The 13,234-nt window shown below is 39.1% G+C and overlaps 1 protein-coding gene across 1 annotated transcript in view; it reads right to left on the reverse strand.

The window, feature by feature from the left end:
- Nucleotides 1–1,944: 1,944 nt before the first annotated feature.
- LOC137261559 (sialoadhesin-like) overlaps nucleotides 1,945–13,234 on the reverse strand; it is a 39,169-nt gene continuing 27,879 nt past the window's right edge. Inside the window, exons 14-18 of the mRNA XM_067799362.1 lie at nucleotides 9,176–9,231; nucleotides 8,279–8,395; nucleotides 7,738–7,753; nucleotides 7,221–7,393; nucleotides 1,945–2,324 (exon numbers count right to left, since the gene is read on the reverse strand). Coding sequence (XP_067655463.1) covers nucleotides 1,945–2,324; nucleotides 7,221–7,393; nucleotides 7,738–7,753; nucleotides 8,279–8,395; nucleotides 9,176–9,231 — 742 coding nt within the window. The remainder of the gene's footprint in view (nucleotides 2,325–7,220; nucleotides 7,394–7,737; nucleotides 7,754–8,278; nucleotides 8,396–9,175; nucleotides 9,232–13,234) is intronic.

Below are 13,234 nucleotides of genomic sequence, written 5' to 3' on the forward strand. Positions count from 1 at the left end.
TGAAACACAGCAATCTGCGTAAATTTGTTGTTTTCTCAGATTCATTGTCCTGCCTTCAAGCACTTAAGAATCGCTCTCCTTCTCATCCACTCATTATTAATATTCTGGAATCATACCAGTCGTTATGCATGAACTCGTACATCATCGTCTTTTGCTGGCTGCCCAGCCACATGGGCATTAGAGGCAATTCCAAGGCTGATGCAGAGGCCAAGGCAGCCTTGGACAAGGAAATCTCTCCTTTTAGTATCTCGTATAGAGATTTTAGGCCCTGTATCCGTTCATATGTACGCCAACTCTTTCAGGCGCTGTGAGATACACAGATCAATAATAAATTATTTCAAATTAAGCCAGCCATTGGATATACTCATCTAAATTGCGTTACTCGATTTGATGAGGTTATCCTTAGACGTTGCCGTATAGGCCATTCTCGGTACACGCACGAGTTCCTTTTGAAGGGTGAAGACGCCCCTTCCTGTATTCCTTGCCAGGAGCAAATAACAGTCAAGCATATACTACTTGACTGTGTGGATTTTGCTCCTGCAAGAAATACTTTTTATTCGTCTAATAGTTTAAAAGATCTTTTTAACAATGTGAGTTATCACCTAATTTTAGGTTACCTGAAAGAAATAAATCTGTTAAATAAGTTATAATTTGTCTTTTGACATACAGCATGCTTTTACTCCTATCATTTCATTGGTCTTCCAGGTAATCAAAACGCTATTTCTTATCTGTAGTTGTTAGTTTTTTACAACAGTTGTGATATTGACTAACGTTTTACTGCCCTTTGTTGGTAGATTAGTGTTTTGCTTTTTAATATTATGATACTGACTTACATTTTGCGGCCTTTCATTGGCAGATTATTGTATTGCCTTTTAATATTATGGTACTGAGTAACTTTTTACTGCCCTTTGTTGGCAGAATATTGTCTGGATTCTCAATGTTCACGTCGCTATATGGCTGAAAGATTGCCGCCTGCGACGTTAAACCACACATCAATCAATCAATATAATAGTCGCAGTGCTGTAGCCTTTGTTAGGTTCTTCCTCCTTTTTTCAATACATCATACACTTTAACTCATGTCACTTGCTCGTGTCATGCACAGTCAAGCTCCCCACATCGGTCTTTGACACACATTCACCTCTAACAACAATACACATGAGGATAAACCGGACAAATGGACAAAATACATGTGGCACGAGGGTGAAAGTAGTGCATTCTTTACAAACTTTAGGTTACACTTTCACACTGGTAACTCTTTTTCCGAAAGCAGGTGATCACACAAAAACATACATTTGCTTTAACAAATGAGAACAGAACCGCTGTGGTGGGATTAGGAATTCAAAATATAAAGCATGAGAAATGTGCAGCACTCTGAGCTCAAAGAGATCACAATGAAGAAAGGCAGTTACGAACACTCTTCAAATATACTTTCGAATCAAAAACAAATTAACATGCTCTAACCCTTAATTATTTTGGGAAATATTTTCAACTAATATCACAATTGTTACGGTTGATAAATTGCCATTAAAAAAGATATAAGAAATGTCCATCGAAATATCAAAATATTACACAGACAAGTTTAAAATTCTGCGAGTGAGTAGTTGGTTGCATGGCTGTTAACACTTAACAACATTCCATATATATGGCGGCGATCTGTAAATAATCGAGTCTGGACCAGACAGTCCGGTGATCAGCATCATGAGCATACATATACGCACATATACATGTGTCAACCAAATCAGAGAGCTACCCGATCCCGTTAGTCGTCTCGTACGACAAGTAGTGGGTAATGAAGTCCAATTCCCGCCCTGATCTTCACATGTATACTTCCATCCTTAACTCCACAAAAGCACACGCATGCACACGCACGTACACACACACGTCTTTATATATGGTTAATTACGTTTTAGTTTAGGCTCATTCATTTACTTATCTACCATTCTGTTAACTCCACTCACGTGCTATAACGAGGACCTGTCTACATCCAGTAATTTCCTGTCCATTGCTTCCCTGATAGTAGTAAGTACCAGCGTCATTGTAGATGGTGAACCTCAGCTGTCCGGCCTGTGATGGGGAGTCCTCCCCGGTGTATCTGATCCTGGTCCCGTAGCCGGTGTGACTGTTGTTGAGTCCCTCTAGTCGGTGTGAGCTAGGGATGACTACTAACAGTTTCTTAGATACCGAGCCATTCATAAACACGGAGTATACTGAGCTGACATTCTCAGGGTTCATGGTCATGGTAACATCTTCACCAACACGTGTAACTGTGTATGGGTATCCAGTTGTCATGGAGGCTACAGCTGTACTCAAAACAAATATTACTCCTGAAAACAAGGCTAACAGTTGACATAAATATTCAAGCTCATTATTGAAGCCCGATCAATATATTACAAGTTGATAGGTACATACCACATATGCAGGTACGCAAACGAATTGTGAACGAGAAATTTAGGCGTCAAAATATCTAGTTTCTCAAAAAAAATTTTCTTAGACAAAACTGGTCACTTATATAATGTCATGTAAAGCTCATTTAATGGGTTTCTTTACAGCTGACAGGTACATACCACACACATGTAAGCCCCAAAAGAGAATGTAAGCCAAAGACATGGCTGCTAGCGTGGTAAATTCATACTGATACATCACGCACCTTAACAATTGTTTTCAAGAGATGAAATATTTAGTTTCGATGGATAATATTTCCCTACAAAAAATGGGTAACTTCCCGTTGAATTTAAACACATGCCTACGAGGTCTTAGCCTTTAATAGTCAGTAACTAGTTGTTTACATTCATATGGACAGACAAGTGACGTTGATAACAGACTACTCAGAAACCTACCTTTGGTTGGTAATGTTGCAGCTATATCGCAGAGGTCTATATATAATCGAGTCTGTACCAGAGAATCTAGTGATCAACAGCATGAGCATCAACCTGCTCAATCGGAATACCATGGTATTTTTCAACCAGGTCAGCGAGTCACCCGATTCCGTTAGTCAGACAGATTGTTTTATTCATTATGCGGACATGTTTGTCTATAATACAGTTTACAAATACAGTTTACAAGTTTGAAGATATTGTGAGGGAATAATGCTGTCATATGGAATATTCGACTGGAATAGTTAGTTGGCTATTATCAACATTTTGTAGCAGTGAAAACTGTCGTATGTCGTATGTGCTGGTTTTTCTGACAAATGTGAAAAATGAGGTTTTCAGTTTGAGTTTCAGGCCGACCATTACAGTGTGGACGGTACAATTCTGTTATTGGTAATGAGCCGTGAGAATGAGCCGTGAGACTTTCATCACCTCAAAGAAATTAGGCAAGCAACACTTCAGTAAACTCTGCTTTTCTCGGCTGCCTTTATTGTATTTTCTCAAACCGGCCTTGATTGTCTCAACAAAGTCCCAAGTGCTGAAACTGCCACATGTTAAGACATTAATCGTAAGGTTGACCCGAGGGAGAAAAAAGTTCACTGACTGTAATGAGAAATTACAGGGATTCCACAGGAGGACAGAAGATGACTAAAGGGGAAGTCTAGAGGTCCGACGACGAAAGTACAGTTTTAGTTGTTCTGTGGCCACAAATGCCGTTACATATCCCTAACCAATATCTATTGTCTATCTAATTAGCACATGAGTTCAATCCACGTGTAAACCTATTATTTAGTTTCATCCAGAGATGACAGAACTGTTTTATTATGGTTTGCCGAAAGGGATACGCATTTTTACTGGGATAAGACTGAAGTGGTTGTTTTAAAAAGTGGTGGTTACAATATGAAATGTTATGTCATTTTATGTCAGTTTTACAAACGATTTTTTACTTGATTTGTACTGCAGCAATAACGATTCCTACTGGAAATTACTTCGGTTCTGGATTAAAGATTCAGGATCCGTCATTTGTATTCCGCCTTTGAAACAAAATGATGCAGATGAAAATCCAACTTTATTCACTGATACGCAGAAAGCAGAGAAACTTAATCAGTATTTTCAGTCTATATCTAGTATTAACGAAGTAAACACTGATTTGCCATTCTCTGGATTGTGTAACTATTTATGTAAATGAAGTGTCTGATATAATCCAATGTTTACATCTTGAAAAAGCTTCTGGCCCGGACAGAATCAGTCATAAGTTTCTTAAAAGTGTAGCACATTCAATAAGTATTCCACTATGCATGTTATTCAATCAATCATTAAAGACTCGTATATAAATCAAGTATGAGGAAAGAATCACATGTAAATCCCTTATTAAAAAGGGCGACCGCTCAATGGTCTCTAACTATCGACCTATGTCCTTGATCAGTTGTGTGGGCAAGGTGTTTGAGACAGTGATGTTCAAACATCTGTACAACTATTTTCATGTAAATCAATTATTATTATATAAGTACCAATCAGGATTTCAGTCTAGTCATTCAACTGTCCATCAATTACTTGAAATTTATGACCAAATATGTGAGGCCTTAGATGATAAAAAACACTATTGTATGGTGTTTTGTGATGTCTCTAAAGCTTTTGATCGTGTGTGGCCTAAAGGTTTATTGTTGAAATTAGAAAAGTACGGAATTCATGGTTCATTGTTAAATTGGCTAGCTGATTACATAAGTAATCGTTCACAAAGCGTCTTTGTAAATGGAGCCCTATCCAAGCCGAGGTATTTACAAGCTGGTGTCCCACAAGCTGATGACTTAGACTGCTTGACACGATTATTTGCTGATGATTCGTCGCCAGGCTTATCTTCTCATGATCATCTATTCATTGAAAGAGAACTGAATTCAAACTTGGAAAGACTGCGGGCTTGGGCAAAGCGGTGGCTTATAACATATAATCCTGATAAAACTGAGGCAACTATTTTCACCTTACATAGGAATATTGAGGCATTCAATCTCTACTTCAACGGGGTTCGGGTCTAAACCGTTGAAAATCATAAACATTTGGGATTAACGTTTAGAAAAGATTGTAAATGGTCTCACCACATTGATAATATTGTAAAAACAGCTTCAAAAATGATATCTTCTCTACGTAAACTTAAATTTTTATTACCGCGCTGTGTATTGAATAGAATTTATGTAATGTTCATAAGACCCCATTTTGAATATGCGTGTGAGGTATGGGATGGGTGTTCTCAATACCAAGCAAATTAGAAGCAGCAAGAATTGTAACAGGTTTACCCAAATATACACATCATGAACATATGTATTATGAAACTGGTTGGGAATCTTTAGCAGAGCGTAGGAGAAAGCGAAAACGTTGTCTTTTTTACAAAATACAGCATACAGCTTAATGATCTTGTTCCTGGGAAGGTAGCGTCTAAAAGTAACTATAATCTTCGTAACTCTGACGATGTCTCGCTTCCCTTCTCCCGTTTGAAGTTTTCTTACAATTCGTATTTTCCTTCCACAATTAGAATGTGGAATGAATTTCCAGTTGAAGTTAGAAAAGCGTGTCACTGAATTCTTTTAAATCAAATATTGTTGTAACACAAAACACAGCTCCCAAATACTTTGATTTTGGACCGAGAATCACTAATATCACCCTTACAAAACTACGTTACATGTGTAGTCAACTGAATTTCGATCTATTCCGTGCTGGCATAATAGATAACCCCAAAATTTCTTGTGGATATATATGTGAAAATTCTCATCATTACCTATTTGGCTGTCAACTATATACTCAACAGAGATCTATCATGATGGCTAATTTACGCAGTGTTACCATTGTTACTATAAACTCTGAGTTACTGCTACGTGGCAATGCAGATCTGACTGATCATGCAAATTAAAACATATTTAAACTTGTTCAAACACATATTTGTCAATCAAAAAATTTTTCTTAATTATTGCAATTGCCCCAATCTTTCTCATCTTTCTGTTCTTGTCTGTCCATCTTGTATAATGAATGTAAATAATATTATGTAAATACTACGGAGAAGGTGTTCTAAGTTGTACAACATGTACCCAATCCTTTTCTCATGAATAAAATATGTTTAAAACAAAAACAAAACAAAAGTGGTGGTATTCCTTTGAGAAGTGGCAATTGGTATAACTTGAGGGAAATGTCTCGAGTGCGTGCCATTGTATATGTATTTGGGTATTAAATGCTTCTCCTCATATGTTATTGTGGAATAAGCATATTTGATATGTGCTATTGAAAACAGAAGATCTTAAAGCTAACTGACCATAAACATGTCAAAGTTCACACTGGTAACGAGCACCGTTCTTTGATAGCTGATTGCTTTGTGAACATGCTGTTATGATGAATTGTAAACTATTCTGTCAATGCCTGACTACGTAGCACATCAGTCACTTACTGGCCGTTTATTTACGAGGGGATATCAAAAAGGTTTTACTTGTCACCAAGACGTTTTCATAGTAGAAACTTCAGTTTTGATTGTTGGTCTTTAAGACATCTTTACATTGTCACCATCCAGAGTTACACGTTTCTCCCAACATTTCTTGACCTTGTGTAGACCCCTTAAATAGACCACCTAATTTCATGGAAAACCAACACTCCGCCTCTTCAACAGTATCTTCAAAATACTATTAGGTGTGTAGTGTTTGATATTATATTGGTCAGTGTGTTCAGAAAGCGTAAGAGTTTAGTCTTTTTGATAAAACAGGTTAAAGCTGCTATACTGATTGAAAAACTGTGTTTTCACATTATCGATGTTGATGAAATAAAACATAAATGTTATGAAATGAAAATGAAAGGTACAGCTTTATTGATTGATCAAAACTGTTTTTGCTAAATCAGTGTTGTTGACATGCTATGATATACTGTGAGTAAAGCTCAAAGCTTTTCCTCACAAGCGTCCGCTTTCTGAAAGGACATACTGTTCGGTAACTGCATACATCATGGCGTTGAACAGACATCAACATTCTCCGGGTATGTAAAGGACAAGCAGGAACAAATCTCACAATTCTGTGGATATCGGTACAGTCCTCTTTAAGAGTACCTCTGTAAAAGAGGCAATCGTGGAAAACATTTTCTCTTATTGGGTGTGTAGTAAGTGGAGTACTCTTGTTTTTCCAGCTGAAATGATGAGCTAGCTGAGGTGTTAATCTGTATAGGTTCTGTGGAAGAAGTTGAAGAGTGGAGAGACATATAGATGTGGAACTGTTCCGTCAGTTTAGGCTTCACCTGGTACTGTGGTCCTCTGTTGAGGAAGATGAAGAGTGGTGAGACGTGTAGATGTGGAACTGTTCCGTCAGTTTAGGCTTCACCTGGTACTGTTGCCATGTGCTGAGGAAGATGGAGGATAGAGAGACGTGTAGATGTGGAACTGTTCCCTCAGGGGTAGCTCGTAATCATGTAGAGGTAAGACATCGTTGTTGGAAGCACGAGGTACATCACTGAAGTCATGGGATAACCTCTCTGCCATCACAGTGAGGTAGTCACCACATCTATAATTACAACATTACACTTATATTGCCCTTAATTTTGACTTGTCCATAAATGCCTGCATTTTTCTTTCAAGTAGTGTGCAGTGGAAATCACCTCCCACTTCAACCATGATCATACATTTCCTACCCTTTTTTAACAAACTGTGCATAAGTTACATAGATACAATTGTTACTTTTTTAGTCATTTCCACAGTTAATCTGTGAAGGCTTATAGTAAGATTTCTGAAGTAAGTTGAGTAAATGGTGTTTCACACCAAAGACAACAACCGTTTATTTGAAGACTTGTTCTCTGGTAATTACGATGTCTGACATACGAGTCCAGATGAAAACGTAAAAGCATGTACCTGTTGTCCTGGTTCTCTGCAAGTAAAACAAAAGACAAACTTGAACATTTCTGAACAGATCGGTTCGTCCACACAGAGTAACAGTAAAGAATAAGTCGCTTTTAGAATAGTCCATCAACATCACCAAAACCAGAACTACACAGTTGTGCTTCATGATAACCATGTGGGGAATCGAACCTAAGTCTTTGGCGTGAACACCTTATCCATTGGCCTACCGACCACTTCCGTACTGAATCAAAAAAACAAAACAACATTTACAAACTAAAATGAGAACAAAATTTTGCAGCACATGAAGGTGAACCGCGGATATGCTCCCATACTGTTCGACACTGCTTTCAGCAATATCCCACCAATACTACGCTTGTCTGAAATATGCCGAGAACACCCAGATTGTAACCTGTTGTAACATGCATGGTTGTATAAGACAGGTTCTGACCAGATCGTGCACGTTGGGGTAATATTGTGTCGGCTGTGGTGTGTTGGGAATTGAAGGGGGTTGACACTTACATTGCATGCAAAACTATTCATGCATTCTTTGTACCTTTTACATCCTTGCAGACAAGAACAGCGACTGCTGCCACCACCACTGCCACAGCAGTCAGCATAACGGAATAGACAGCTACGACAGGGACAATGTCGTCTACGTTTGCTTCACCCTCTGATATAAGACACATATAAGATGACACATATCTGTGTTAAGTATGACAATTCAAGTGTCAATACAGCGACGTATTCACCATGGAGTATTTTCTTGTTCCTATTAAAGCATTAATCAACTTTATGGCATAAATAATGTTTTTAAACCGAGAAAATAGTATTTTTCTCTACAGAAACGGTAAAGCAATAAAGTAAGCAAGCCATGAATAAGGGCGAATCATTCGGGATGACCGTTACAGCTGTCCAGACTAGTGGATCCTTTTCCCCAACACGATCCATCACCAATTTCTGCTTGAACACTGAAAAATGTCTTAAGTATTGGGACATCTAGAATATCAACGACTTTGACTCTATTTACAATGTTGTAGCTATTCTATTATGGCTATTTCAAACTAAATAATCGGGGGTTTGGGTCTCTTTCCTTGGTTTGAGACACGACTCCCGTTCCAGGTTTCAGACATAAGACAGTTAGAGCTACGTTTCATTATACCATACACGGTAGTTCGTGTTTCATAGCCCATGCACTGTCTGTAAATAATCGAGTCTCGACCAGACAATCCAGTGATCAACAGCATAACCACCGATCTGCTCAAATGGGAACCGATGACATATGGGTATTGCAAGCATGGGTATCTGAAGGCTATCTACCCCAGATCTTCAAGGGTCCTTCAGACGGGAGATAGTTCGAGCTACGTTCACTCGACATATTAGTACCCTATACGGCAGTTCGAGTTTCAAATTCGTTACAAATCACGTTAGTTGTTAACCTTCAGACACCAACCTTCTATTTCCTGGTAGCTCCCATCGTTTTCGTCTTCCCTGTGATACGACACCAGGCTGATGAAAGTGAACATTGAACGTGAGCATAATGAGAGGAAATTATTAAGCTGGGACACACTCTCAATTTATATCGCGCCCCAAATCGTGTATATTCTTGCCTGGTTGGTTTGTTGTTTAACGCCACAATCAGCAATATCAAAGATATATGTCGACGGTCTGTAAATAAATGGTTCTGGACCAGATAATCCAGTGTTCAACAGCATTACCATCGATCCGGTTCGTCAGCTTTTACGACAAGCATGGGTTGATGAAAACCACTTTACCACGGGTAATTACACCAATGTGGTGATGAAATATTTATTCATCTTACTTGAAGATTGATGAACATACTCACCGATGACGAGCAAATCCTCTCTCTGAAAGTTTAAAGTGTGTGGAAACAATTATGCATACAAAATTAGCTAATTAATTACTAACTTTAAGTTTCATCACGGATGTTTTGTGCACATCTGTATATACCACCCCCGTACATTGCACACTGATGTTATTATTTTTCTCTACTTAGAAGTTTAAGAGTTTAAGAGATACTTTACATAACACGGCATTAGTTTCAGTAGGTCAATCACTGCTCATAGTTGTCAGAATTTGAAAATGCTTATACAACTTTAGTTTTGTATGTTGACAGCTTACCAAAAGTCCAAGACTGATTTTCAGACATTGTACATAACACACTACCCCTTTAATAATTCGCATGACCTGTTTAACGTCATCTGAATCAACTGACGCGGTGTACAACAATGACGTCCTGCGCCAACCTGCTATCTCCTCGTAGCCTCCGTCTGTGTCTGCGTCACGGGTGTATGTGACAACGCTGGGGAAGGAAATGTAGAAAGTGGTCGGAATCAAGGATATTTAAGAAAAAAACAATCCGCTTTCCTTAGACACAGAATCTTGCAAAGGACAAGATAGTTGTAACGGTTAAATGCATGAATGTGTTCACAAAAAGGGTAAGCACGTTCTGAGTTATGGGTAGTTAAGGATCTTCTAACATTTGCCTGAAATGACAAAAACTGTGATACCAGCAGCTCATTAGCTCATTGTGCTATTAATTCAGATTGGGTTCAGTATTCCATATATACTGCTACTGATTAGTGTAGCATAGCCAATCAAATCACTGTGTTTGTGATTAAGTGTTTCTACAGTAACTTGGAAAATAGCAGATACTACGAAGTTGTTTAGTCATTTGTCTTACTTGTATCTGATAGCAGGTACTCACCTATTAAATGTGTATCCTTTACCAGAAACAAATAAGTCTGTGTAAATAGTTACATATGCGCAATGTTAGATGAAAAATATAAGATAAACAAACTTCCCGTATAGTTAGAAATAAACAGCTTGAAATTTGTAGACCGACATGTTTTTTTAACAAATGTCGATTAAAATTAGTGTCTTGGAGACTGAAGGTCATTAAATCTGTAAATATGTGCACACTGTTGATTCATATCCTCTTCAAGCACCTTGGCTTGATTCCATACTGAACTACTTCTGAAACCCCAGCATACCATTATTATCATTAATCATGGAAGATGTAAAACGAATTTTGAACCCAAACTGTGCTTGAAGTAATCTGACTTTGACAGATAAACACGATGCATATTAAGAAATGCGTGCATTCCTGTCTGGTGACGTGATCCACCATTTGTTGAAAATGACCATTTTACCTGCAAATCACGTAGAAATACATAAAACGTGGCGTTTCCACAACACATTGTCAGATCAGTCAACTGTGTATCAAAATGATACCGAAATTTTCAACCGCACCAAATTGTTGTCTTTGGCACAACACGTGATCGAGCACACCCTTGACAACCATTTGTCCAGCCGGAGATCGCCACATTGTCTTCACTCATTGAAGGAACAGGACTGAGTGTATTCTCTTTACAAGTCCTGATTTCATCTCAGTCAGGGGTATAGAAGGATCACAGTGACGTGGAAAGTGTAACAGCAGGGTTGATGGAAGCGTACTGATCTGTAGAGAGACTGGTAATCATGACAGGACACATATACACGTCTGTCGTGGTCGAGTTACAGCTCAAACGCATACATACTGAGAGCCACTGTCGTTTCTGTTCCCAGCATGGCGGAGATGAACGCCTTCACATTTTGCAGAAGGATTATGCAAATGATGACCATAACCGTTACTGACATTGACTGTGTGAAACTTTTGACCACGGTTGGAAATAAGTTTGACACCCTTCAACGTTATCGTTAATTCATTTTTGCACTAATTTGAGAAAGATTACTTTAGCTTTTACTTGTGTTTCAATCCTCATTGACAATTTCAGTGTCAACGGGGACAAGTTCTTTTCTTCGTGTACCACGGACATTAAACATTTTATCTCAGTGGTGCGTTTCTAAATTAGTTCAGTATACTTGCACCGCCTTCTCTTACAATCTATCCTCTCTCTCAAACTCTTCCTTAAAGGCCTGTCTCAGATTCCATCTCCCAACAAGAGACTTAGTCTTCTTCCTTGATGAATTGTCACCATCAAGGACACTTTAACATTTAATCAAGATACACCACAGACACGTTGCAAATCAGACCTAAACAGGATCAGTCACTTTAGGTAGGACAAAATGATCATATCGTCGAAAATGTCAGTATGAATGGAAATACTTATTAGCTAGCTTTCTACTGAGTGTGAGTGCAAATAGACATCTAGACATCAGGCGCTACATACAAATGTATTGTTATATGCTTTGCTCTAGACACCTCATTCACCCCACCCATCCACCCCTGTCCCCAAACCCCACCCAGCCACCCACAACCCCCACAACCCCCACCATCCCTCCTCGCCACCCACCCCCTTCACCCTTCACCCTTCCTCACCCCACCCCCTTCACCCTTCACCCTTCCTCACCACCTCGCCCTTATCCCTGACTGTCATACATTATTCACCACATATAAAAATGTGCAGTGGGATAACTTAGTGACGATGTATACGTGCACACACTCAGGCAAGACGCTATCACATCACACCGTATTACCTCCACGTCTGTGTTTTCTACAAACAACAACTATGACGACAACGGCGATGACCACGATGAGGACCGAACAGACAGCAGTCACGGGAACGGTGGAAACGACACCAGATTCAGTGACCTCACGTGCTGAAACATTTAATTTGGACAATATTCAGTTCAGTAAAGAATAATCATGTTTACTTATCAGAAAAAAAAAGATGCAAGACACGTTGCTTTATTTAAGGTACATGACGTGCTTACAAAATACCAGACATATAATGTACACCAGGATTAGAAATATAACCAGGGCTGCCCCGTATCTGCGAAATTGAGTGGGTGGGTGGGTGAGAAGTTCATTTGAAATAACACTTTCCAACTGCATTACAACCTGTTGCGTTCTCGCTACAACGCCCATCGATCTATTGTCACAGACGGATTCAACGGTAATGGTCAAATTGCAAGTGATACAGTCATTGGATCCAAAACCATTCTAAGAACTTCATCGATTTTACAGTCAACCAGCCAGTCAGTCAATCAGCCAGTTAGTCAGCGAGTCAGACAGTCAGTCAGTCAGTCAGAGAGTCAGTCAACTTGACACAACAACGACACGATCCAAAACCATTCTAAGAACTTCATCGCTTTTACAGTCAACCAGCCAGTCAGTTAATCAGCCAGTTAGTCAGCGAGTCAACCAGTCAGTCAGTCAGTCAGTCAGTCAGAGAGTCAGTCAGAGAGTCAGTCAGAGAGTCAGTCAAGTTGATGCAACAACGTCACTCTCTACGTCAGCACTACAAGAGACCATGCAACGTCAGCGTTCAACAATTTGCAAGTAACATCACGGGTCTTCATGAGACTTCAATCTGATTCAGACATATTTAATGGGTTGACACATGCGATGTTCATCTCAAATAATCTTTCTCACAGGACATCCCCATCAACCTCACTGTCTACGCCAGTTCAACAGGAGGCCATGCAACGTTGGAAACATCAGCGATCGAACTAGTGCAGGCGAAGTTCTAAAGAGGCGGAAAAGTGT

Source organism: Haliotis asinina, chromosome 1 (assembly GCF_037392515.1).
Source record: "Haliotis asinina isolate JCU_RB_2024 chromosome 1, JCU_Hal_asi_v2, whole genome shotgun sequence".
NCBI classification, from domain to species: Eukaryota; Metazoa; Mollusca; class Gastropoda; order Lepetellida; family Haliotidae; genus Haliotis; species Haliotis asinina.